This window comes from Ursus arctos, unplaced genomic scaffold (assembly GCF_023065955.2).
Source record: "Ursus arctos isolate Adak ecotype North America unplaced genomic scaffold, UrsArc2.0 scaffold_19, whole genome shotgun sequence".
Taxonomy (NCBI): domain Eukaryota; kingdom Metazoa; phylum Chordata; class Mammalia; order Carnivora; family Ursidae; genus Ursus; species Ursus arctos.
In genome coordinates this window covers 13897206-13919005 of record NW_026622863.1, presented here as the reverse complement: position 1 = coordinate 13919005, position 21800 = coordinate 13897206, and the positions used below count along the sequence as shown (strand labels likewise).

The 21800-nt window shown below is 41.1% G+C and overlaps 1 protein-coding gene across 2 annotated transcripts in view; it reads right to left on the bottom strand.

The window, feature by feature from the left end:
- The window catches only part of NUP93 (nucleoporin 93), a 103753-nt gene that overhangs the window by 33657 nt on the left and 48296 nt on the right, over positions 1-21800 (bottom strand). For both annotated transcript variants that reach the window (XM_026494801.4, XM_057314097.1), the window contains exon 4: positions 3103-3165. In XM_026494801.4, coding sequence (XP_026350586.1) covers positions 3103-3165 — 63 coding nt within the window. The remainder of the gene's footprint in view (positions 1-3102; positions 3166-21800) is intronic.

The window sequence follows — 21800 nt, the reverse complement described above, 5'->3', positions numbered from 1 at the left end:
AGTCCAGTCAGTTAGACTGGGGTGAAAAAATACCCACGAGAAAAATCATTTTCTCTTGTTACATTAGTGAACTTCAATATGGGAGCTATGCATTTTGAATAGAGAGCAGTATCCTGGAAAAGAAAGGCGGCATCAGGCATAGGAGAAGAGGTGGTTTCCCTAGAAGATATCCAGAAATGGTACACAAGTGAACCACAATCTCTTCTCAACTCTTCCTATTTAGTGGTCAAACCAACAACCTCCTCAGCCTTGAGCCTCTCCCAGCAAGGAAAAATGAAGGGCGATGTGGCACGAGGACCAGGGTGGGCAGAAATAGGGACGTGGGGGAAGGCTGGCATACCACAAAGCTTTCTAAGCCTGCAACAGGAGGTGCGCTGCCTAAGCTATGGTATTGACTTAGGACACCAGAGTGTCACGAGAGTTTTTCCTAAGGATAAGTCCTCTGGCTGGTAAAGAATGGCAGAATAGTAAAAGCAACTGAAGAAAACAGACAGTATACTACCCACAGACGCTGCTGCTGAGGACACTGGGGACAGACTTCCAGCATCATTTAAGGGGTGGAGTGACAAGAGTGGGAATTAACCAACACCTGTTAATCAGGCTGCCTACCTACATGCCAAGAACTCCTCTTTCAGGAACACAGGAAGTATTCTGAAAACTGGCAGCTTTCTGGGCTCAAATCCTCAGATATATCCTGAGCAGTATGCCAGGCTACTCATTTAGAAATAGCCCCACAACCTCAATGAACAGCACTGTGGTTCCATTCATCATTAGTGTGATAAGGAGCTTCCAATAAAAATAAATGGCCCAACATTAAAATTCTCTTCCTTTGACCACGCAACCCGGAGCTTATCTTAATTACGTTCGAGCTAATGAAAATCTAATTTGTGGGCTAATCAGAGATGATCAGCCACCCATCTGCCCTATTCCAGCTTATTCCCTTTAGACCCACAACTGAACCACTGGATTAGGTGCAAAGAAAATGTCAACCAGGAGAGCTAATGAATGAGAGTCAACAGAGCTACTAACTGACAACTAAGAGGAGTGAAGGTCTGAGGCAAGGTGAAAGGTAGGGAACAGTAGGGACAAGAAGGAGAGGAATCCAAGGGAAGAGAAAAGGGACAACCTGGAAGGGTGTGCGGATGTGTAAAAATTAAAACGAAGGAAAGACAAACCACAGAAAATGACAAAGCAGTGGAGAAATTATAAATTGCACTGGACTCTTTCAAGTTATGTGTGGACATCTATCTCTGCACACGGTTAAGAAAGGAAGGCAGGAAGAGAACTGGGCAACTGAATTAAAAACAGGTGGGGAGCACTCAAACCCCATTTTCATAAAGGGAATAGGGAAATATGCTTTGACTTCACACCCGCTTATTACTGAGCTGTTGCTGGCTTTTAGAAACTCTACATATGTTCCGATAATGTTGTTCTGTTTTTGCTGGGATGCACCAAATGGAAAAAGATAGGACACATTTGTGGTTTTGTAGCTTGTTTTCTTGGCATTTCAGCAGGACACTGGCAAGTTATTCAAACATGAAATTACCACCAATATGCCAGGAAGTTGCTCACCTTTCATTTGAAAATAATTCTTGCTCAGTGGTAGTCTCCTGGTATCCAGACAGGTGAAAGGTCTCCCCCCAGGCCGGCTCCCAACACCGGAACATTCCCTCACAGACACATACACACACGTTTTGCACTGTGGTATGTCACTTAGATGTTTTGGCTGGCTGCACATTTAGTCTCAGTATGGCACAGTGTTCAGAGACTGCCAATTCCAGAAACACATTCCGCAGGGTAAATGGATTAATAAGGCTCAGTGGCATTCGACAATCCTAATTTAATTTCACTGGTCCTTTACAGCAGGAGAATCGATGCTGGTGAGTAACTCACTCAAAGTGTGAACAAAAAAGCCTTTTAAAAAAAATTTTTTTCCCAAATCTGAATCAAGTGAATTTCTCTATTTCTAGGAATAAATACTATTGCCAAAAATGTACCTAATAAAATTTCAGGGATTTCTTTTTACTCTGATAATTAAACGTACCAATCATTTAAATAAATGCCTTTGGAACATCTTATAAATTAGAGCTGGCAAGCCCCCTGCTGCCCTATCTCACTCACATCAGCCTTCCTGAGATAGTTCCACCTGCACAGAACATTTTAATAAAGCACACTGAGAAGCAGTTTTTTATTTTATTATTTTAAACTACATAAGTAATTTTAAACTACATAAATAATACATAAATATATTTCACTTGATATAAGAGTTATAAAGTAAACAGCAGAATAGAGGTTTCCCCTTCGCCCCTATTCACTTCTGCAGAGACAGCCACTGCGGGCAGACTAGAGTGAACCCTCTCCGGCCTCCTTCCTGGGGAGAGCTGCAGTTTTTAGAACCAACTTCACATGACTGCTAACCTTCCTCCCCCCATCCCCAAAGGACTCCAGTGGCCTAAAAAAAAATCCCTTACCCCATAATGGGACCTTTTGGAAAGGTTTTGCTCTTCTAATTCTTGTCAGAAACAAATGGCGATAACACATGTTAGTAAACAATCTTTGAGTATCTTGAAGGAATGCCTGATGCAAAACATTGCTACACATATAATGGCTGCTCTGGCTGACTTCTTTACCATCCTTTGGAGAGCCAAGCTGGTTTTCTTTCCTTTTTTTTTTTTTAAAGAGCTTGGAAAAATTGTTAATATAAAAGGTAACACAGAAAGTCAAGTTGTATGATAAAAGGAAAAATTAAGGAAAATTATCAATGATCATAACTGCTTTTCTGAACTGCTGATTCAACAGAAATCAAAATATCATTTTATATGCTGTAACAATGAAACCAAAGAACTGTCTGGTCTTCCATTTTAAGATTAGTTTAATAATTAATTGACCATTCTGTTTCAGATGCATTTCAGTCACTAAATACACGCAGAGTTACAACCATGATATCTTCCTCAAAAACAGTTCCCGCAGAACTCCCTCTAGTGAATTAGCTAAGTAGGAGAGCTGGGCCTGGACCCAGGCTCCAGCTTCCAGAACCTGTGCTCCCAGCAGACACTGCTGCCCTCACAATGGCGTCCATCCTCATTTCGATTCCTTTCTTACCCTCTTCCGGGACTCCTCAATGGCAGACAGCAGGGCATTGTCCTTCTCATTCTTCAGGAAGCCCTAGGAAAGGCGGAGAAATGACACAGCTTAGGTTAAAATCAACCTTCAAACAATCAAAAGTATACTGTAGGGGAAAAAATAACCATCAGGATATCTGCTATCCTGCCCATCTTCAACCTGACAGAAATTTCTTAACTCAGAAACATCAAAATAGATGTTTTTTCCAGGTGTTTCCTAGTTTCTTTCATTTTGAGAGCACATGATGATTGTTAGAAGCTAAAGTCCCCAAGAAGCAGTAGCTCGAGTCCCATGTCCTGTAAACATATAAAACATGAACTAAGAGTCAACACTGACCTTCAGTATTTCTGAATGGCCCAGATTATAGACAATTTTGGCTACACAACAATCACAGTCCTTCTAACTGTTCTTCAGTCTGTATTTCTCTGTTGCTTTTTCAATTCATTCTTCAATTTCTTGAAGCAGCACCTCACACTGCAGAAGCAGCACCATCCACTTGTCTGGGTGTTTTCCATTTATTTGTCAATGGCTGGGATACTCCCCCAAACAAACAAACACACACACACAAAACCCCACACATTTCTTTTGGGGTCTTGCCATGTGCACTCCCTATTTCAGGCCTGATGACACTTGCTTGTTTGATATAGATGGGATGAACAGAAGACAGTCAAGACTGGTTTAATATGCCCAGGGCTAAATGCCCACAAAATGCAACTACACAGTAACACATTGATAGACTTAGTTTCAAATCATGGTGCCTCCATTTACTGATGGCATGAATTTAGCCAAGTCACTCAAACTCTCTAAACCTTAGTTTATCTGTATGTAAAATGAATATTAAATGAGATATGCAACCAAGCGCTTGACTCAAGGTTCAACACACTTATTAGAATCAATTAAATTTAGGGGCGCCTGGGTGGCTCAGTCAGTTAAGCATCCGACTCTTGATCTCAGCTCAGATCTCCATCTCAGGATCATGAAGTCAAGCCCCATGCCCAGCATGGAGCCTATTAAAAAAAAAAAAAAAGAACCAATTAGATTTACATCTGTTGGTGACATCAAAGAGGGAAACACCCAGGAATATGAACTCTCTGGGGAAATATAACACAACGTAGAATTAAGCTAAAGTTCTGAAGACATACTAAATTTTAAAACCATTATTTGACAGTTTTGAAAACCTACTGTCATGGTTAGTTTTTGATCACCTATTATATTTTAACAACTAAAACATTTTAATGTACCATTAATGTACCATTCCTTTAATGTACCCATGTCTACACGTAACTCATGGGCACGCACACACGTGCAAACACACACACACACACACACACACACACACACAGTTAAAATACAAATGCAAAGCAATAATCAGACATATTTGTTTAAAAGCCACATAATATTCTTTAAGAAACACAATTCCAAACTTTCTAAGAGGTGAAATGTCAAATAATGATGAAAGGTAAGAAAAAAAGATACTGCTTTAGGGGCAGATGACTCTCTTCCTGAAAATATTGATTATAAACCCACATTTCAGAAGTCTCACTAATAAGTCAATCGAACACTTGTGCATGAGAATCAGATTTTAGACAGCGTCTTCCTATGAACAAAGACCATAAGCCATTATGCACCTCAACAACTGGGTTTTCTCGATAGCACAAATTGGGCCCACAAGATATATAGATTTTGGATTTCAATTTTTCATCCTTTATTCCTCTCTAAAATAGGCTACATATGACATTTTATTTTAAAAAAACAACATATTAATGGCCTATCTTTTGAAAAGAATCTGTAACAGAACTATAACATATACAGTCGGAATAATGCCGGGGTCTGGGTGCCATCTAGTGGCACTTACTTTCTTTTAAAGAACACACACACACACACACACACACACACACACACACACACACACACACGTCGAGGGAAAGTAACAAATTAAAAATTTGTTGAGGGGCAGAAAAATACCCTCCTCAGTCCAAGTTTCCCACGGATCTCTCCCTCGACTTCCTTTTTCCACGTGTGCTTCCTTTCCTTCCCATTGCTTCTGGGAGGCACCTCTCACACCCCACATCCCAGAGATACACTTCTAATAGCTCATCAGAAAATGGGTTTTCTGGAGGACTGAGGGCGTGAAGGGTGACCTGGGAGGTGCCTTTGCCTGGTCACAGACACCCAACAGTCCACCTCCCAATCGGAGATGCCAGCCCTCTAACTGTGACCCTCAGAGTACCGCATCACTAACGTCCCCTCTTCTTGCCAACAAGCACTTTTCAATTGGTCATAGTCTCCCACCCAACCCGTCCACTGCTGGCCCACTCAATAAAGAACATTCCACAAACATCTGCAGGCCTGCTAAGTAAGACAACTACTCCTGACTTTCCCATCTGTATACTGCTCCTCACTGCCAGAGTCCTGGAAACAGACCCTCTTTTAACTGGCTCCTTGAATGGGTTTTGGTTTCAAGCTTTCTATAACATATAATAGCTCCCATTCAGGAAGCAATTAAGGGCCAGACACTGCTCTAAGCAATTCAAAGACATTACTGCTAATCTTTTAACAATATGAAAGAACAGACATGATCACTCCACTCTCCCCCCATCCACCCCTCTCCGTTTTACAGGTAAGAAACAGAATCTCAGCATTTAACTAACTGGAGCACAGTTTCCCAAACAGGAAAAGGAAGAGGCAGAATTCAAACACAGTTCTGACTCTCAAGAGACCCAATGTTTCTAAGCTACTAAGGGAACAGTACACTTCTAAATCAAAAAAACAAGAAAATAAAATCAAAAATCAAGGAAAAACTTCCTTTTCTCTCTAAAAAGAATCCAAGAAGGAAGCAAAATATCTTTAAATTTGTTTTCTTCGTCCATTATCAGTTCCCCTTTATGAATGATGAAGTTGAAGCCTCAGAGAATACCAACTTTTTTTTTTTTAAAGATTTTATTTATTTATTTGACAGAGATAGAGACAGCCAACGAGAGAGGGAACACAAGCAGGGGGAGTGGGAGAGGAAGAAGCAGGCTCATAGCGGAGGAGCCTGATGTGGGGCTCAATCCCATAACGCCAGGATCACGCCCTGAGCCGAAGGCAGACGCTTAACCGCTGTGCCACCCAGGCGCCCCGAGAATACCAACTCTTATACCAGTACTAGTAAGGGTTAACCCTTTCACTGCTATGGGGGTCACTCTGTGCTAGATGTGCGTTACACGCAGCTGGTTCTAGTCCTCGCTTTGAACTCAATACTAAGCTGTCTTTCAGTGCCACTTAACTGGATCATACTTTAAAGTATGTCCTTAATTAATATAGGTTTAAACGTTGAAAGGGCCATTCGAGATGACCCTGAGATCAAGACCTGAGCTGAGATCAAAAGTCAGATGCTTAACGAACAGAGCCACCCAGGCACCCCCCCATGTGTCCCACCTTTAACAGAGGAAGTGAGCTGCCCTGTAATGTTGAAAGGTGCCCCCCCCCATTCTGAAAGTAGAACATTCTTTTGAAACCTTTCGTAAGCCAAAAAGACATAAAGCAAAGAAGCAATTACCATTAATACATATGAAAAAATTGTTGAGTGTTCCCGGACCCCCAAATAACCTCTCTTTGGCTTTTCTGATACCTTAGAATACATCTTGTTAACGGATGCACAAAATAAAACCAGATAAAGCACACGTGCTCACAGACAGAGCTCAGAGCTATGGCGGCTGGGACGCTGAGTGCGGCTCTCAGGGAAAGAGCTTGGGTGGTGCTGCTCTCACCGCTACCGCGCGGGGTGTGTGCTCCCTCTATGCTACAAAACAAACGCTGAAGGCTTTTTTGCTTTCCACCTTTATCGTAAAAACAGAAGTCTGCTTTGGATTTCTTTTGGTTAGCAAAAACAGGTACTAATGCAGGTCTTCTGCAAAAGCAAAGTGGTTTAACACAAACTTTTGAAAAGTACAGGGGATATCTGTACTAACCAAGAACAACCCAGAACATAACCACAGGTAAGCCAATTCTCCTTTCAAACATGTGGTTACATCTCAGGAACCTGACAGCCACGCTGGCTTTTAAGTGGCTCAAGCTGGGAAAGACAGGCATGAAACGCCCTTATTTTTAGTCACCAGGCAGGCTGGGTTTCAGAATACAAGTGGCAGCTAACTCCTACTGCAGAAGAAGGGAGTGGGCACAAGGATGTTTGTTTTTGTCAAATGGCCAAATTCTCTTAGCTTATTTGCTTTCCAAAAGTGAAAACTGTAAGAAATAAGGGTCTCTGTGTGAAAAATTTCTGTATCCACTTTAGCTAGGAAAGTAAGATGGCAAAAAAAAAAAAGCTTACAGTGACTCTTTCACAGTTCTTTGCTTCCCACCTACAACAAATAAGTGACTTGCTGGATGGTTACATAAACAGTTTGAAGATTTTGAACACAGATTTCCTGACCATTAAAACATAAAACAAAAAAGATATAATAATTAGTCTAGCTTGACCCCACCAAGCAAAAGCCATATTTTACATGGTCCTCAAAACACAAAAGACCATTCCACATCTCTTCCCCTTCAACAGATCAACTGGCAATCTACTCTGACAAAATTTAAAGTGAAGCACCCACACCGGGCCAGACTTTCTGAGAAGGTATCTGACATAAGACAAAAACACATAGTGAGTGCTTTAAAAGTTTTGTATCTTCTCTCATTTAATCATAACTATACACAAATTAATAGGGAATCTGTAACCAACATTCCAAATCAAAATAAAACAAGTAAACAGTGACAGTACAAAATGGTCATCGTAGATGAAAAAAACATTGCCAAGACACAAGCAACAGCTAGCAAGGCAATGAAGAAGGAAAAGAAAACTAAGCTGACCAAAAAATAAACTTAAAAACCAGAATAATCCAGACGGTCTGCTGCAAGATGGACACAAGACTTCCAATAAGCACTGCGAGTAGCTGTTAGAACTTTAGATAGTGAAAGGGAGAAGTGTCTGATTTCTAGAAAGACAGGAGTATGAGTTGTATCCACTACTGTGCTTCAGCTCATTCTAAGTAAAATACCTACTTCCCCCTTAACCTTGCCTAAATTCCCCTTCTTCCCAATTTCTGAATAAACGACGTCTTCTGAAACCTTCTCTTGGGTGAAATTTTTACAAAGGTAAAGCTGCTACTTCAGGAGAAAGTGAGGAAGGACAAAGCGAGATACTGTGTTCAGACGGGCACAACAGAAACCCTGCCAGTACTCGCAGCCGCTGGGCTTATCAGATGGTGTGGACACGCTTTTCATTAGCTTCCTTTGTGGAGCCTACAGAGAACGCCTCAAGGAATTTTCAGGTGCAGAGAGATGTTCATTACTGATAAAGCCTAAAAGACGAACAGAGAAATTTTTAAATTTAAACATTTTCAAGATTTGGGGGGATTTCATATGGTTTTATAGCATGTTTGGTTATTTTATCAGAGCATTATTTAATGCAATACAGTAAGAATACATAAAATGCCAGCCTAAAACACCCAAGAGATAGTGAATCTCCTTTTGCAAGGAATACAGATGGAACAACAAATCCAGGCTTTATTCTGCAACTCAGGTATTTAGAGTAAATCCCATAGCTTGTTTTCTACAAAAAAGTTTAATACTTTAAATTGTTTCTTCACGGACCGCATTTAATTTTAAGAAGTAGATATACAGAGATTAAAAAAAAAAAAAAAACCCTGCAGAAAGCAGTGCTAAGCCAGCAGCTGACATTACCAATTGTAACATATTTTTAATGCTGTTGTATGATTTCTCACTGCGCATTTATGCAAAAGCCTAGCCGCTCTCATTCAGCAGGTGGCAGCAGACCCTGAGAGAGTGGCTGCGGAGTTCCACCATTTGCCAGCTCAGCAGATCCAGAGGCCTGCAGGCACTCTGCAGCCACAGGTGGCAAACGCTGTCACTATAACATGGCGCTGCATGGGCACCAGGCCATCTGTCAGTGTCGGGCTGCAGGGTCCCATTTTGTACACGGTTTCTACTACTGGGCTAAACAAAGGGTCACACAATTAAGTGATGGATCTGGGTCCATTAAGGCAAAATAAATCACTTCTCCCATAATTCAAACTGGTTTAAATGATGGTCTACAAATTCTCACAGGTTAAAGCTAACCCAATGTGTCCAAGAAGGTTCTAAACCTAAGAACACACAGCTCTGAGAAAGTGCCTTCTGGATCCACCCAGGGCCTTCCAGGCAGCACTGACTTAAGTGTGCTGGCACGCCTGGTCTCTTCAAGGGCATGCCAGTCCAGGCGTGATGAAATTCCATCTAACCTGTGCCTTCTGCAAAAGCCACAGGCCTCTGAGAGAGCCACTCATACAAGCCCACCTAACTGCCTTTTGTGGACCCCTTCCTGTTATCCTCCCCAACCCACAAAAGAGGAGAAAGAAGAGGGAAATCACTACCGTGTAACAAAAATCCAACTATCAAGACTCAGTATTGAGTGAAGAAAGAATGTAAGAGGCAGGACTCATCACGACCCGGTAGGGGAAGTCTTTGAGGACAGGGATGTGCCATTCCTGTGTGAGGCAGTGAGGGATGCAGAGTGCATAGCACACCTCCCTTGTCAACACAACGGAGGCATGTAACTACCGGATGCCTCCTCCTAGTTCTACACCCAGTCATGAAGCTGCGGCTGCTTCTGAGCACACTGGGGTACTGCCCTTGCAAAGGCAGGCCAAGGGTAAGAGCTGCACCCTTGTGAGGGCCAGTTCAATCTCTTGTGCTACTGCTACAAAACCAGTTGTGCCCTTTTAGGGAGGAGTCCAGGGCATCCTGTTATATGTTCCCAATCTCTGGCCATCCAGGAAAGGAAAGCAGTCTGTCCAGCTCAGTCACTGGAGACTACGTGCAGAGGGGGAAAAAGTAGTAAGAGCATAATATAAATGAGTAAAAGAATAAACAACGGCCATCTAGGCACTAGTGAGAAAAAAAAAAAATGTCTTCAGCAGAACTCCCTCTTCCTCCCAAATCCAGCAAAGCCCCGCAGTGACCTTTTGGGGCTGCATAAATAACTTTCCCCTGCTGGTCACAAGAGGTCTGGGGGAGAGGATGTGGCTTGCTCAGTGCTGACAATCTCACCACTTCATAAAAAACAAGCCAGAGCCTGCGTCCCAGCGAGAGGCGCCATGATACAGCAGGATGCGCCATGCTGCAGGGGTTGGGCCTCAGCTGGCCATCCTCTCTCTCCACTCCTAGAAGTGGGGCAGGGAGGAACAGGAACACTAGCAGCCAAGACAGAGATGGAGGGAGGGCAGCCAGCCAACTGTTCTCGGACTGCTGAGGTGGCCCCATGGGAAAAAGCAAGGACAGCAACTTTGAACATTTTATCTCCCTGCCCCACCCCCCGCCCTGGTAAAAAGCTAGTATACTTGCTAGGGCTAACCTTTGGGGACACAAGAACAGGGAGGATTCTAAAGAGAAAACTTCAATCTAGTTTTGCAAATGGGATATAATAGTGTGACAAAGTATGTCTGGCTTCAAAAACCAGCACCTGAACCCTCTCCTCGCCCAAAGGTATGAATAGATCTAAAAAATATTAATGCCATAGCCATTTGAAGTGACGGTAAGGTAAAGATAAGGAGGATACATTAAGGGATGATAAAAATGTTTTCGTATGTCTTTGGGAAACTGATTTCCATCTTGAAGATGGATCAGTCCACAGTCAAAGAACTTTGGGTACTAAAACCGCACTGCAGTATAAAATGGGAATGCATCAATAATGGCCTTTTATCATGGCCGACATCCCCTGCCACTGTCCCCCAAACCCACTCTAAAATAACTCATTAAAACAACCTTGTATTTTATTAAAAAACACAGATCCCCTGCTTTCCTATCCAGTGTCTTTTCCCTTTGGAAATAGGAAACAGAAGCAAGATTTGGGGGCTGTGAGAACAGACAGCAGAGGGTGTGTCTCCGAGCCGGTCAGGTGGAAACCAAGCAGTTTTTGCCAGGCTGGTTTCTACAGCACTCAGGATTAAGTTCTACTTAGCAAGCACAAGGAGCACTGTTAGTCAAGACGATGTTTGAGAACCACGTGTCATATTAATTCCCTGCTGGTACACGGTGTCAGTCATTTACACTGCAGTCGAAAATCACAGCTCCTCCCGCTATGCAGCATTGCTTATGCCGATGGGATTGGAGCACTGATCATCATGGCTGTCAGAGAAAAGGGAGCTTTGGTTTTGCTGCAGTTTCTTCTTATTCGGAAATTCTTTTTCAAACATTTGTCTGGAGTCCACTAAAACAAGCAAGAGACTTTTATTTATAACTTCCGGTTGTCTTACATGGAATTTGTCATGGTACGCCTCTGCTCTGCTAACAGTACTTGGGATTTCACTCTCTCTCTCAAACCTTAAGTTTGGAAACATTTTGACTTTACCCTGTCAGAGCTGAGGAAGTACCACAGGATACACCACTCACCATTAATCACCACGAGTAGAGAAAATAGAAAACACTGCCTAGCTGGAGCGGCAAATACAAACTACAGGAGGAGAGAGCAAGACCATTTTATGAATACAAATAGCGTGGAACTGACAGGAAGCTAAAACCTTCCAGCCAGCCCTTGGATACTAGGAAAAGGGCAATCCTGCACTATGGGACCCCTCATACCTATAGCTGAAGGAGTGATCTGCTGGAAGGGCGTGTCAAAATGGCCGGCTCCATCCCAGCTCAGGGCAGATGGATGTGATGTCCATGCCCGTCCCAGGAGATGAGTACTCCCCTCCTTCGAACTGAGCCAACATGATGGACAACCTAAAAGCTCAACTTGCAGAATGTGTCTTATTTTTAAATGTTTGTTTATAAACGATAAATTTGTAAGTGCATTTTGACTACAACACAGGCCCAGGAAGATTCCACGCACAGCTCAATTAAGTCATTTCTGGCACGACTGTGAAGGAACATCTCTGTGAGTTAGGCTGCTCAAGTAAAGACAGGTTCTGCTGAAAGCTCAATCCATTAGGCCCATCAGTCACCAGAGAGCCCACAAAGAGAAAGACATGGAGTCAGATGCGGGCAGCCGCATAGTACAGCACAGATAAAGAATCAGGTGGTCTGAATTTGGGGCAAAAGCAATTGCTTTGCAGATGTATGACCTTGAGAAAGTTGTTCAACTACAGCAAAGCCATACTTTGTCTACCTATAAGATGAGCTGATTATGCTTCATCAACTCCGAGGCCAGCTCTGAAATTCCAACTCCAGGAGAGAAGGGAACAGGTAAGAAATTAGCACTGTCACTACCAGTATGACTCCAGGTCACTTCCAAATTAATCCATACCTTGAACCACAAAAGAAATACAGTGAACTTTGTTTTTGAAGGCAGCAATATTTATTTTACATATAAAATAACCTAAGCCCACACAGAGCTAGACTGAAAACCAGAATCAAAGGCAAATAACATCTTTTCATTGGAATGCTAGTTTCATCTTGCCATAAAGAAGACTCATACTGCTCTCTGTTTTCTAAAAAACCATCCTATATTGGAAGGAGTTATGTTTCTACATAAAAAAAAGAAGAAAACACAAAGCAAGGGATTTCAGAAATGCTGATATAAAATAACTATTTGAAATTTATTTTATCCATATCTGCCACCAATTTCTTAAAAGTAACAATTGGAAGCTATTTAGATACAAGTGCTAATTCAGTCTTTACTTCAGGAAAATCTCAAAATTTCTCTCTTCTAACAGAATAAAAAGTAACTGCAAATTGGCAAAGCAGTGCTACTAGAGGTGTCTCCAAACTTGATTGAAGAAAAATGACTCGTGCGGTGCACCTCTTATCACAGCGTTCCTGGTGACGCCATTTTACTCCTTCCTCACTGCCATCTTAGTGCCACAGAATGCTTCTAGAGCGCTGGCCGACATGCTTGCTTATCTACATTGTGGCACTGCCAGAGCATTCAAAGGTTTGATATGAATACATTTTTTGTAGCAAAAAGAGCCAGCCCCTGACTCTTTACTACCAGCCAGGCTAAAATTGCGTGAGAAAAGCGAAGAGCTTCCAGATTGAAGAGATTTGGGAATCTCCTAAAAGTACCAGAAAGGAGAGCCTCTTCCCAGTAGCCAAACTTGAGTAGATCATGAAAGAGGCAAAGAAACTGGAAAGCAACTGGGTCTCTGCTATCTCCCCCAGAGTACCTCGTACATGGCTTCCATAAAGCCAGAGAAAGAAAACAAGACTAGAATCTTCAACCAAGTTTTACTTTAAAAATTTCAAAGGAAGGCTTTGTGACACCCTTCATGCCATCCAACCAAACATTTTATGCAAGCAAAGCTGCAGTTAAAATGGAGTTCTAATTTGCTGTCCTAAAACTCTTTTATTTCAAAGAGCAAGCCTTATAAAAATCAAGGGAAAAGAATCCCTTTGCATTCTACCATATATCCAAACAATGAATATATTAAATGTCCTTCCCAGGGTTAAAATAATTATATTGAGATCTAGGCTCTTATGCTGCAACCCTAAGATTTATGTAAGATTTATGGAATCTTTGTAGGATTCTGAACAGGGCTTAGGATAACTGAGCCTTCCTATTTCAGTGAAAAGACTGATATGAAAATCTTCCTCTCCCTTAGTTTCAAAAACATCTATTAATTAGAGAAAACCAGCATTCGGTGAGTAGGATGAATAACAGCTAGTGCAACAAGACCTGGAAGAACAGCTGGCTTTATAAATTTGATATCAAGTGAAAAGGATTCTCAGATACTCAGTTCTGTGAAGATTAAACTCCTGAAACGGCTACTAAAGGCTTTTGAGCAAATTCTTCATGGTACAGTTTACTGTAAAATACACTTACTACAAATTCTTCAGCGTTAAGTGCCGTTAAAAAAATAAACACACAAATCAAAGTTAAAATCCACTTATTTCCTCTCAGTAAGAGCATAAAGGAACAAAGGAATAAGCCAAGTCAAATCCAATTAATTCTAAGAATCAAGATTTCTAAGCTTACAATCACAAACAAGAGTTTTCCACAAGTAGCTTTGAAGTCAAAACTATTAATTAACAGAAGGCACTAAGAATTATCCCCATTAATGAGAGTGAAAGTCTCAATCTATTGATCGTTTAGGACAAAATCTTGTTTTGTTAAAACATTTTTTCTTATATATTTCAGTCAGCTACTATAGATCATTAACACGGAAGGGTTTTCTTCTAAAAACAAACAAACAAAAAAAAACCCAAAACAAAACCTAAACTAAAATCCAGCAATTTTCTTCAGGACTGGAAAATAAACTGTTTGTAAAAGACAGTGAAAAAAGAAGCCTGAACTCTTAAATTTATCATATTTGGATTTTTTTTCCCCAAGTGTCATTTTCACCTTTTGACTGGTGATAAACTCATACCTCTCATTAACTTAAATTATCAGAGAAGAACTAATTAAAAGCATGTGTTAAAATCACTCAGACATATTCATTGTATCATCACACTTGGTTTCTGACACACACATAAAAACATACATCCAAGAACCTACGTCTTACACCTTTAATATCTGCAGCATTCATTCTAAAGTCTATTTTGCCCATTCAACCAAAGACAAATCTTCAACCTCTCCCCGCTATATGAGTATATGAGAAATACTTACTGTAGACAAAAGGATTCCATTTTCTTTCTGGGAATATTCTCCACCCTCCTAGAGAACTCTTCTATGCAGTGTGCAAATTCATTTTCTGAGTTTTATAGTCACAAAGCTCTTGTGCCACAGAGCCGAACGTAAACGAAATGGCCCTGCAGCTTCCTTCAGAGCGCAGCTCACCTCAACCATGATACAGCTAATTGTTAAAAATGGTGGCTGAGACATTTTCCATACATTAAATTAAGGAGCTCTGATGAAGATGCTGGCATCCACCCACTTCAGACAAAGGAAAATAATTTGCAACTGTACCAAGGCACGGATAATTGAGTCATCTCCCATACAGGGTCAGTGTGAGAGGTTTCCTCCATCTTTACAAAATGCAAACCACAGCTTATTGTCTCATCTTAGAAATCAATTCCTTGCAATGCTGCACTGGGTCAGAGTTTTAAAGGAATCTTTTAGTCATGGGTAAATCCAGACTTCCACTGCCAAGAACAGCAAAATTCTCAGGTCCTCTCCCTTTCCTGAGCAGCTCTCCTCCATTCCCCACTTGACAGCTCCTCAAGTCTTCCTATTGTTAAGAGTACAGAAAGTCCCCCACCTCTGAAGGGAGCTAAATCTCTCAACTAGGTGAGCAATTTCCAAGTCCCTGCTTCGGAAAGAAGTCCAGACCCTACAGGTCCCATGACACAAATACATTCCTTGGGATAAAAAGCTATACATCACTGTCTTCTCCTGTTGTTTGTAAGGGAAGACAACAAGCAAGCTGCCTTTTAACACTGAATCAAAAACATTTTCATCTCTGATATTAATCAAGGTATTAAAAGTGTTATAGGCAACATTTATAATTTCATTACCTCCAGATAATGCTTACATGACTTAGGAAGTTCCAGCTCATGTACAGAAATCACATTCTCTACACCAAAAATGTGAAATATACTTAAAGGACTTACACTCTTTTGTGAATAAATTTAAGAAAGAAAAAGTAACTATCTTAATTGAAATCGCCTACATTTGATAATACTTAAAAGTCCACATCTTTGGTGTTACTATTTAATTCTTCTCATTTAAAGCCTTATGCTAAAGCATTTTCTGTGAGATATCCCAAATACCTCCAATAGTACTTTTTCCCTATAACAAAATATAAATGACTGAATTGAGGCATCCTACATACACACACACACACACTCACACACTCACCTAAAAATCCCAAAGGATCTGGTTTTAGCAAAGAAAAGAAATTCTATTTTAATGCTTGACCTCATATAAGAATTCTGCACTTTACATGCATCTTTCAAAAAAAAATCCTAAAGAAAGTCCACACTACTTACTACTTAAAGATGAAGTCTGCAAAAATCTGAAATATTTAAATCTTTAAGTAAATACCTCTGTGCCCCACCCAACAGATTTTTTTTTTAAAGAAAAATATTAGAATGACAAGGCACAAATCTGAACAATTCTCAGGAGAATCAAGTACTTTTTCTATCAAATAAGTTAAATCTTCTGAATTTATCTTGAAATTTTAAACAAGCCAAGACCCTGTCTTTCGAAGGTACTGCAACAACATGCTGTCACTCTATTTACCAGCGTGCATTTATCTTAATTTCTTTACAAAACATAGACAATCCTACCTGCAGCTCTCAAATTTTAGGAGTTACGGACTGCTCGATGCTGTGGGTCACTGCAGCTCTTCCATACCTTCTATGTGGGATGAGCTGCGCCGGAACCAGTGCTCAAGTTTTTCCCACTCCAGACAGCCACAATTGAGGGGGTGGGGGGGTGGGGGGAGGAAGAGGAAGGGAGAGAGGAGAGGGAGGGAGAGGGGAGAGAGAGAAAGAAGAAAAAGGAAAAGAGAACACTCTGCAAATGTTGGTATGACTGAAGCATTAAAGAGTCCAATTAGACAATGAGATGGCAGGGTCCCCTTAAAAAGGGTACACTGCAGCCCCTGGGGCACAGCCTCATCATTTGTGCGGCTCTACACCAATTCAGAGAAGTCAGCCATCAGTTTGAAAGCACAAACTGAAGGGAGTAACAGTTTATAGGTTACAGAAGGGTATTTTATTGTTAACGGACTGTACCAAGTTAAGATTTAAGAGGGGGAGAGACAACATGTAGCCAAGGAATGCTATGATACTTTTTTTTCCCCGACCCAAGCCACTGCAATTACTCTGATGTGAATTTTTGATGACTTCCGACATCTTGCATGGTTAATAATCGCTTCAGCTGTCATGTTTGGTTAATGTGGAAAGTGCATTTGCTGCATTGTGATGCAGTGCTGTGGCCACAGACTGTAACACCAGTTGTGAAGCTGGTCCCTTAACTGAGCAGCAGGAATTTGCACATGCCACGATGCTAAAATAAATGGTAGTTAAAAGATTTTATACAGCAGCAGACAGATTCTGCCATTTTAGCCTACAGAACGTGCAGATCCAACATACACAAGCATCTCAGATCGCCGTGCCCTCGTCAGTTGTGCCGTCCTTCAAACAGAACAGTAAAATCACCAGCTTAAATGTTTGGCCTCTCAGTAGTTAAAAGATTTCAATACTGTTTAAATAACTATTCAGATTAATTATAGCTTTGAACAGAACTGAGGCTATTTGCATTTCAGGAATATACAGCCAATGAAACTGTCAGTGACACAGGAAAATGCAGACCTTTTATTAACATATGCTCGGCTCAACTGTCACTTCTTTGTACAACATTTAGGGGAAAATATATGATGTGTAAGTAATGAATATTCCCATTCTACCGTAATGGTTTTTAAAAGAGCTCCTCAGACAAGGATTTTTTTTCCTCCATGTTTTAATGTATAACCTGAAAATTAAAGACTACATTAAAATACCAACCTACACTTTTCATTGTCACTAAAAGAAACTCAATGCAGCAAACAACTGTGCAATTGCAGGAAAGCTCGTGAAAAAGCAAAGATCAAGCCACATGAAGAACGAGGCATCAGATGATTAAACTCAGGCCAGTCAGGTAGTGAACCATCATTACGGTGCAGATTGAGAAAAAAAAATTTTTTTTGCGAGAAAGACCCTTCCATCTTCAAAAACAAAAACCACAAACCCTACAACTGCAATCTGTTGGTTGCAAAACCAATACCTACACTGCAGAACCAGAATGACACATGACATTTGCCAATTTGTTATATATTTTTATACAAATATTAACTTGGCTACTTAGCATCTAGAATTTGGCTACTTAAGCTTCTTATTCAACTACAATCATCATTTTGGTATTTAAAGCAGAACCAAGATCTGTTGCTTTAAAAGAAAAACAATTAAAATAATTAACTTACATTTCTTAAATCAGAACTTTAGCCAATTAAATGCTCAGAGCTGAAATGTTGCAGACATTTCTGCCTTTATAAAAAAAATAAATAACCGAAAAAGAACGTACATAGGAACACACGGGTATCTGAACAGTGCATAACAATGAAAGAACTTCTGCTACGAACATAAAAATCAACTCATGATTTCCTTTGTTTTATTCATTGTGATAGCACCAAATGCATAATTTGGAGGTGCATGTGTTAACAAGCGCTGTAAAGCGGAAAGCACTCTAGTTTTGTTTCTTTCCCTAACTTAAAATTAACTGCACCAACAGGGCTATTAGGTGCCATAGCAGATGTCACAGTAGTTGTAGCTAACATTCAACAATTCAAGTTTTGTTTTTTGGGTTTTTTTTTTTTTGTTCCAGACCCAATACAAGGTACCACTAGCAGCTCGGAAACTGCACAAGGAAGGAGGGAGGGAATGTGTGCTGGGGGTAGCTTTGAAATTAACCAGGCTCAGCTTATGCTCCAATTACCGAACAAAAGACAATCCTGGGGGACCTCTCTCTGAACCAGTGCAAGAAGCAAACTCTTTTGTTTCTGATCAAATAAATACTGCACTGGAGCAGAGTTGGTATGCAATAGGAGTCTCTGCCTGGGGATGGAAGGGGCAAGAAAAAAAAAAAAAAAGAACCCCCAAGCCCCCGTGTGGTTAAGTCAAACCATTTCAGTGATGGTTAAAACCTATTCCCGAGGGAGACATCTGAAGTTCACTACAGGAGAGTGAGAAAACCCTCCTTTCATTACTAAAATTTAAAACAACAACAACAACAAAAAAAAACCCCACCTCATTAAGTCCCTATTAAGACATTTTTCTCCGACAGTACGGCCAAGAAATAAATTAAGAGGATATTTCTTTATGCTAGGATCAACTGTAAACCAGCTCACACTCTGTCTTCCTCCAAACTATGACCATGCCAAAGTAACCAGAGGAGTTGTAGAATATTCCCACTACAAAGGACCCTGGAGCAGAGAGTATAGAGAAGTGTTAACTAACCTGCCTCAGACCCCAGGTGCCTGAACATGTATGTGGAGGTCATAAAAAAAATGCTGAAAAGAAGCCACCTTACAAAGGAGGTACTTCTCCACTTGTTTTATCACTAGCTGAACATAAAGTGATCAGTTCTTAAATGTTTATTTGGTAGTCCATTATTTCTGTTTTGGTTTTATATAGACCTAAGCACCAAAAACTAGAAGAAAAAAGGGTAGGTTACTAGTGGACCTAGCATTTATTAATATAAGGGATAAAAATGGGCTTGCTTATACAAACGGAAATAATGTTTGATCCTTTCTATCAAAGGGACTGACACCACATTTCAAAATCCTCTGTGCACTGCACCATTCTTAACTACAACAGCTAGTTGTACACCAGATACACACTACATAAAAAATCTAGACACCCAAAAGTATAAAGACAGATGGAGCTTACTACCCAAAGTGGATTAAGGTCTCTGTGTACTTGAAAGATCTCCGAATTTCAGGTGAGGGCCTGAATTCCTAAACAGTGTTTTATGGAAAATCCAACAAAGCATGCCTTTACATAGCTCCTTAGAATTCACTGTAATGAGAAACTTCAATAGAAAAGCTTCCAGTTTGCTATTCCTATTTCCATCTCTCCACAGATTCTACCAATCAGTCCATTAAAGAACTTCTTAGCAAAGTACATGTATAGGAGAAAGATTTTTCCTAAAAAAAGTAGGACACTTTATCCAACTTAAGGTATCCAGATTCCAAAGACTCTCTGACCTTCATGTAGTTAACTGGGTTGAAAGACTTCTAAATAGGAAAAAAAAGGATGGCGGGGGGGGGGGGGAGCTAGTTCCAATTTCTTTAGGCCCACACTTGAAACACACCAAGGATGAGACATTTTTGAAGGGGTGGCATTAGTACTCTTTCTTTTTTTCTACTTGTTATCATTAATAAATAAGATTGTAGAACAGAAAAGGGAAGCCATTAAAATTGTGAGGTTTAAGTAGAATTATAATCATAATCCCCAGGTGAAATTATCATGTTCAAGTGAACAACTATAAAGCTCTAACATACCCTGACAATATGCAGGGCTCTATCCAGAAATCACACTCTGACAGATTCCTGGTGAGCTCTGTTCTACCTTCTGCCAGGTTCACGGGGCTGCTGGGAAGATAAAGCAATATCACTGGTGGGTAAGTGCTTTTAAGAGTTAAGAATAAGAGGCCATGTGAGGCTGGGCAATTACTGTGCCCTATCCCCTAGCCTTCTGAGGCATAGCTGGATCCTGCTTCCCTTCCCCGCCATCACCAACCTCCTCCTGGCTCCTTTCTCCTCGCTGAGACCTTGTTCCCTTGCCCCACGCCATACAACTCCCCTCCCATACGTTCATTTTTACTGCCACAGTTCTTACCTCTAGACCAGTGGCTCTGGAAAATTCTGTCTGGAGCTATTCTCTGAACAGTGCTTTTTATCCTATCTCTAAATGTTTCAAGGGCATTTCCATGAGGATGTCTTGCCAGAACATCAAAAACTGAAATGAAATCTCAACTCTCCATCCAGTTAATCTTCCTAACTTCTCTGCCTCGACCAATAGCACCAACCCTTATCCTCGTTACAAACTTCAAGTTATTTCTGAACATCCTTCTTAAGCCCATCAGGCACCAACTGTGGCAGATGTTTTATTCCAAGTGTCTCTCACACATCTTTTCCTCTGTATTTTCTCACCAACCAACCTGGTCCTGGTGTCATCACCATGGCTGGATTATTACAATTGTCTCTGAACAACACCTCAGCAGGTATCTCTTCTACTGGCCAAGCCAACTCCCATGTGTTTCCACAGCCCCCTCTCTTTTCTTCTTGACATTTACCTGCTCCAAAACTTTTGACAGCATGTACTGCCTACATGGCACTGCTTGGCAGTCACTCCTTCCACATCTGATACCCCCTCCCTGACACATTTCATTTCTTAGCACATAACTTCTGTTCTCACCTCCCTGACTTTGGTCAGGCTATTATGCTCACATCCTCTTTCACTTCCTACAAGCTAAGCCCATTTAATCTTTCAAAGGCCCATTCAAATCCTGTCTGTTCTAGGTGGTCTTCCCCAGCTATCCCAGAATTCACCCATCATTACCCATTCCTCTCCTCTGAAGCCCCATGTCATCGAGAACCTCATAGCATTCCCACCCAATTCTGCCTGTCATTTTACACTCTCTTGGACAGTTTGATCCTATTATAGCAATGTTAGTCAGTCTTGACTCTCCAGGTAGAAGATAATGAACTTAGGAATTTATGTTTATTCTAATTATCACCAGTGCCTACCATAGTGTTGTCCTTACTGGGCACTCAACAAAACCACTTCACTGATTTTTATCGGTGCTCGCTAGACCCCACCCAGGTAGACATAGGCAACGACTTCAAGGGGAGCTAAATAGTACTTATGCGTGTTGTTTGTTCTTTCTTTCTTTCTTTTTTTTTTTTAAAGATTTTATTTATTTATCCGACAGAGATAGAGACAGCCAGCGAGAGAGGGAACACAAGCAGGGGGAGTGGGAGAGGAAGAAGCAGGCTTATAGTGGAGGAGCCTGATGTGGGGCTCGATCCCAGAACGCCGGGATCACGCCCTGAGCCGAAGGCAGACGCTAAACCGCTGTGCCACCCAGGCGCCCCAACGTGTTGTTTGTTCTTTCAAATCTCTTTAGCTCCCTGAGATCACTGCAGCCTTAGGTAGTAAGACAGATGCTGAGGTGGTTCTTGGCCAATGTGCAGAGGCACCAAACTCTTTCTGTGACTAAGCATCAT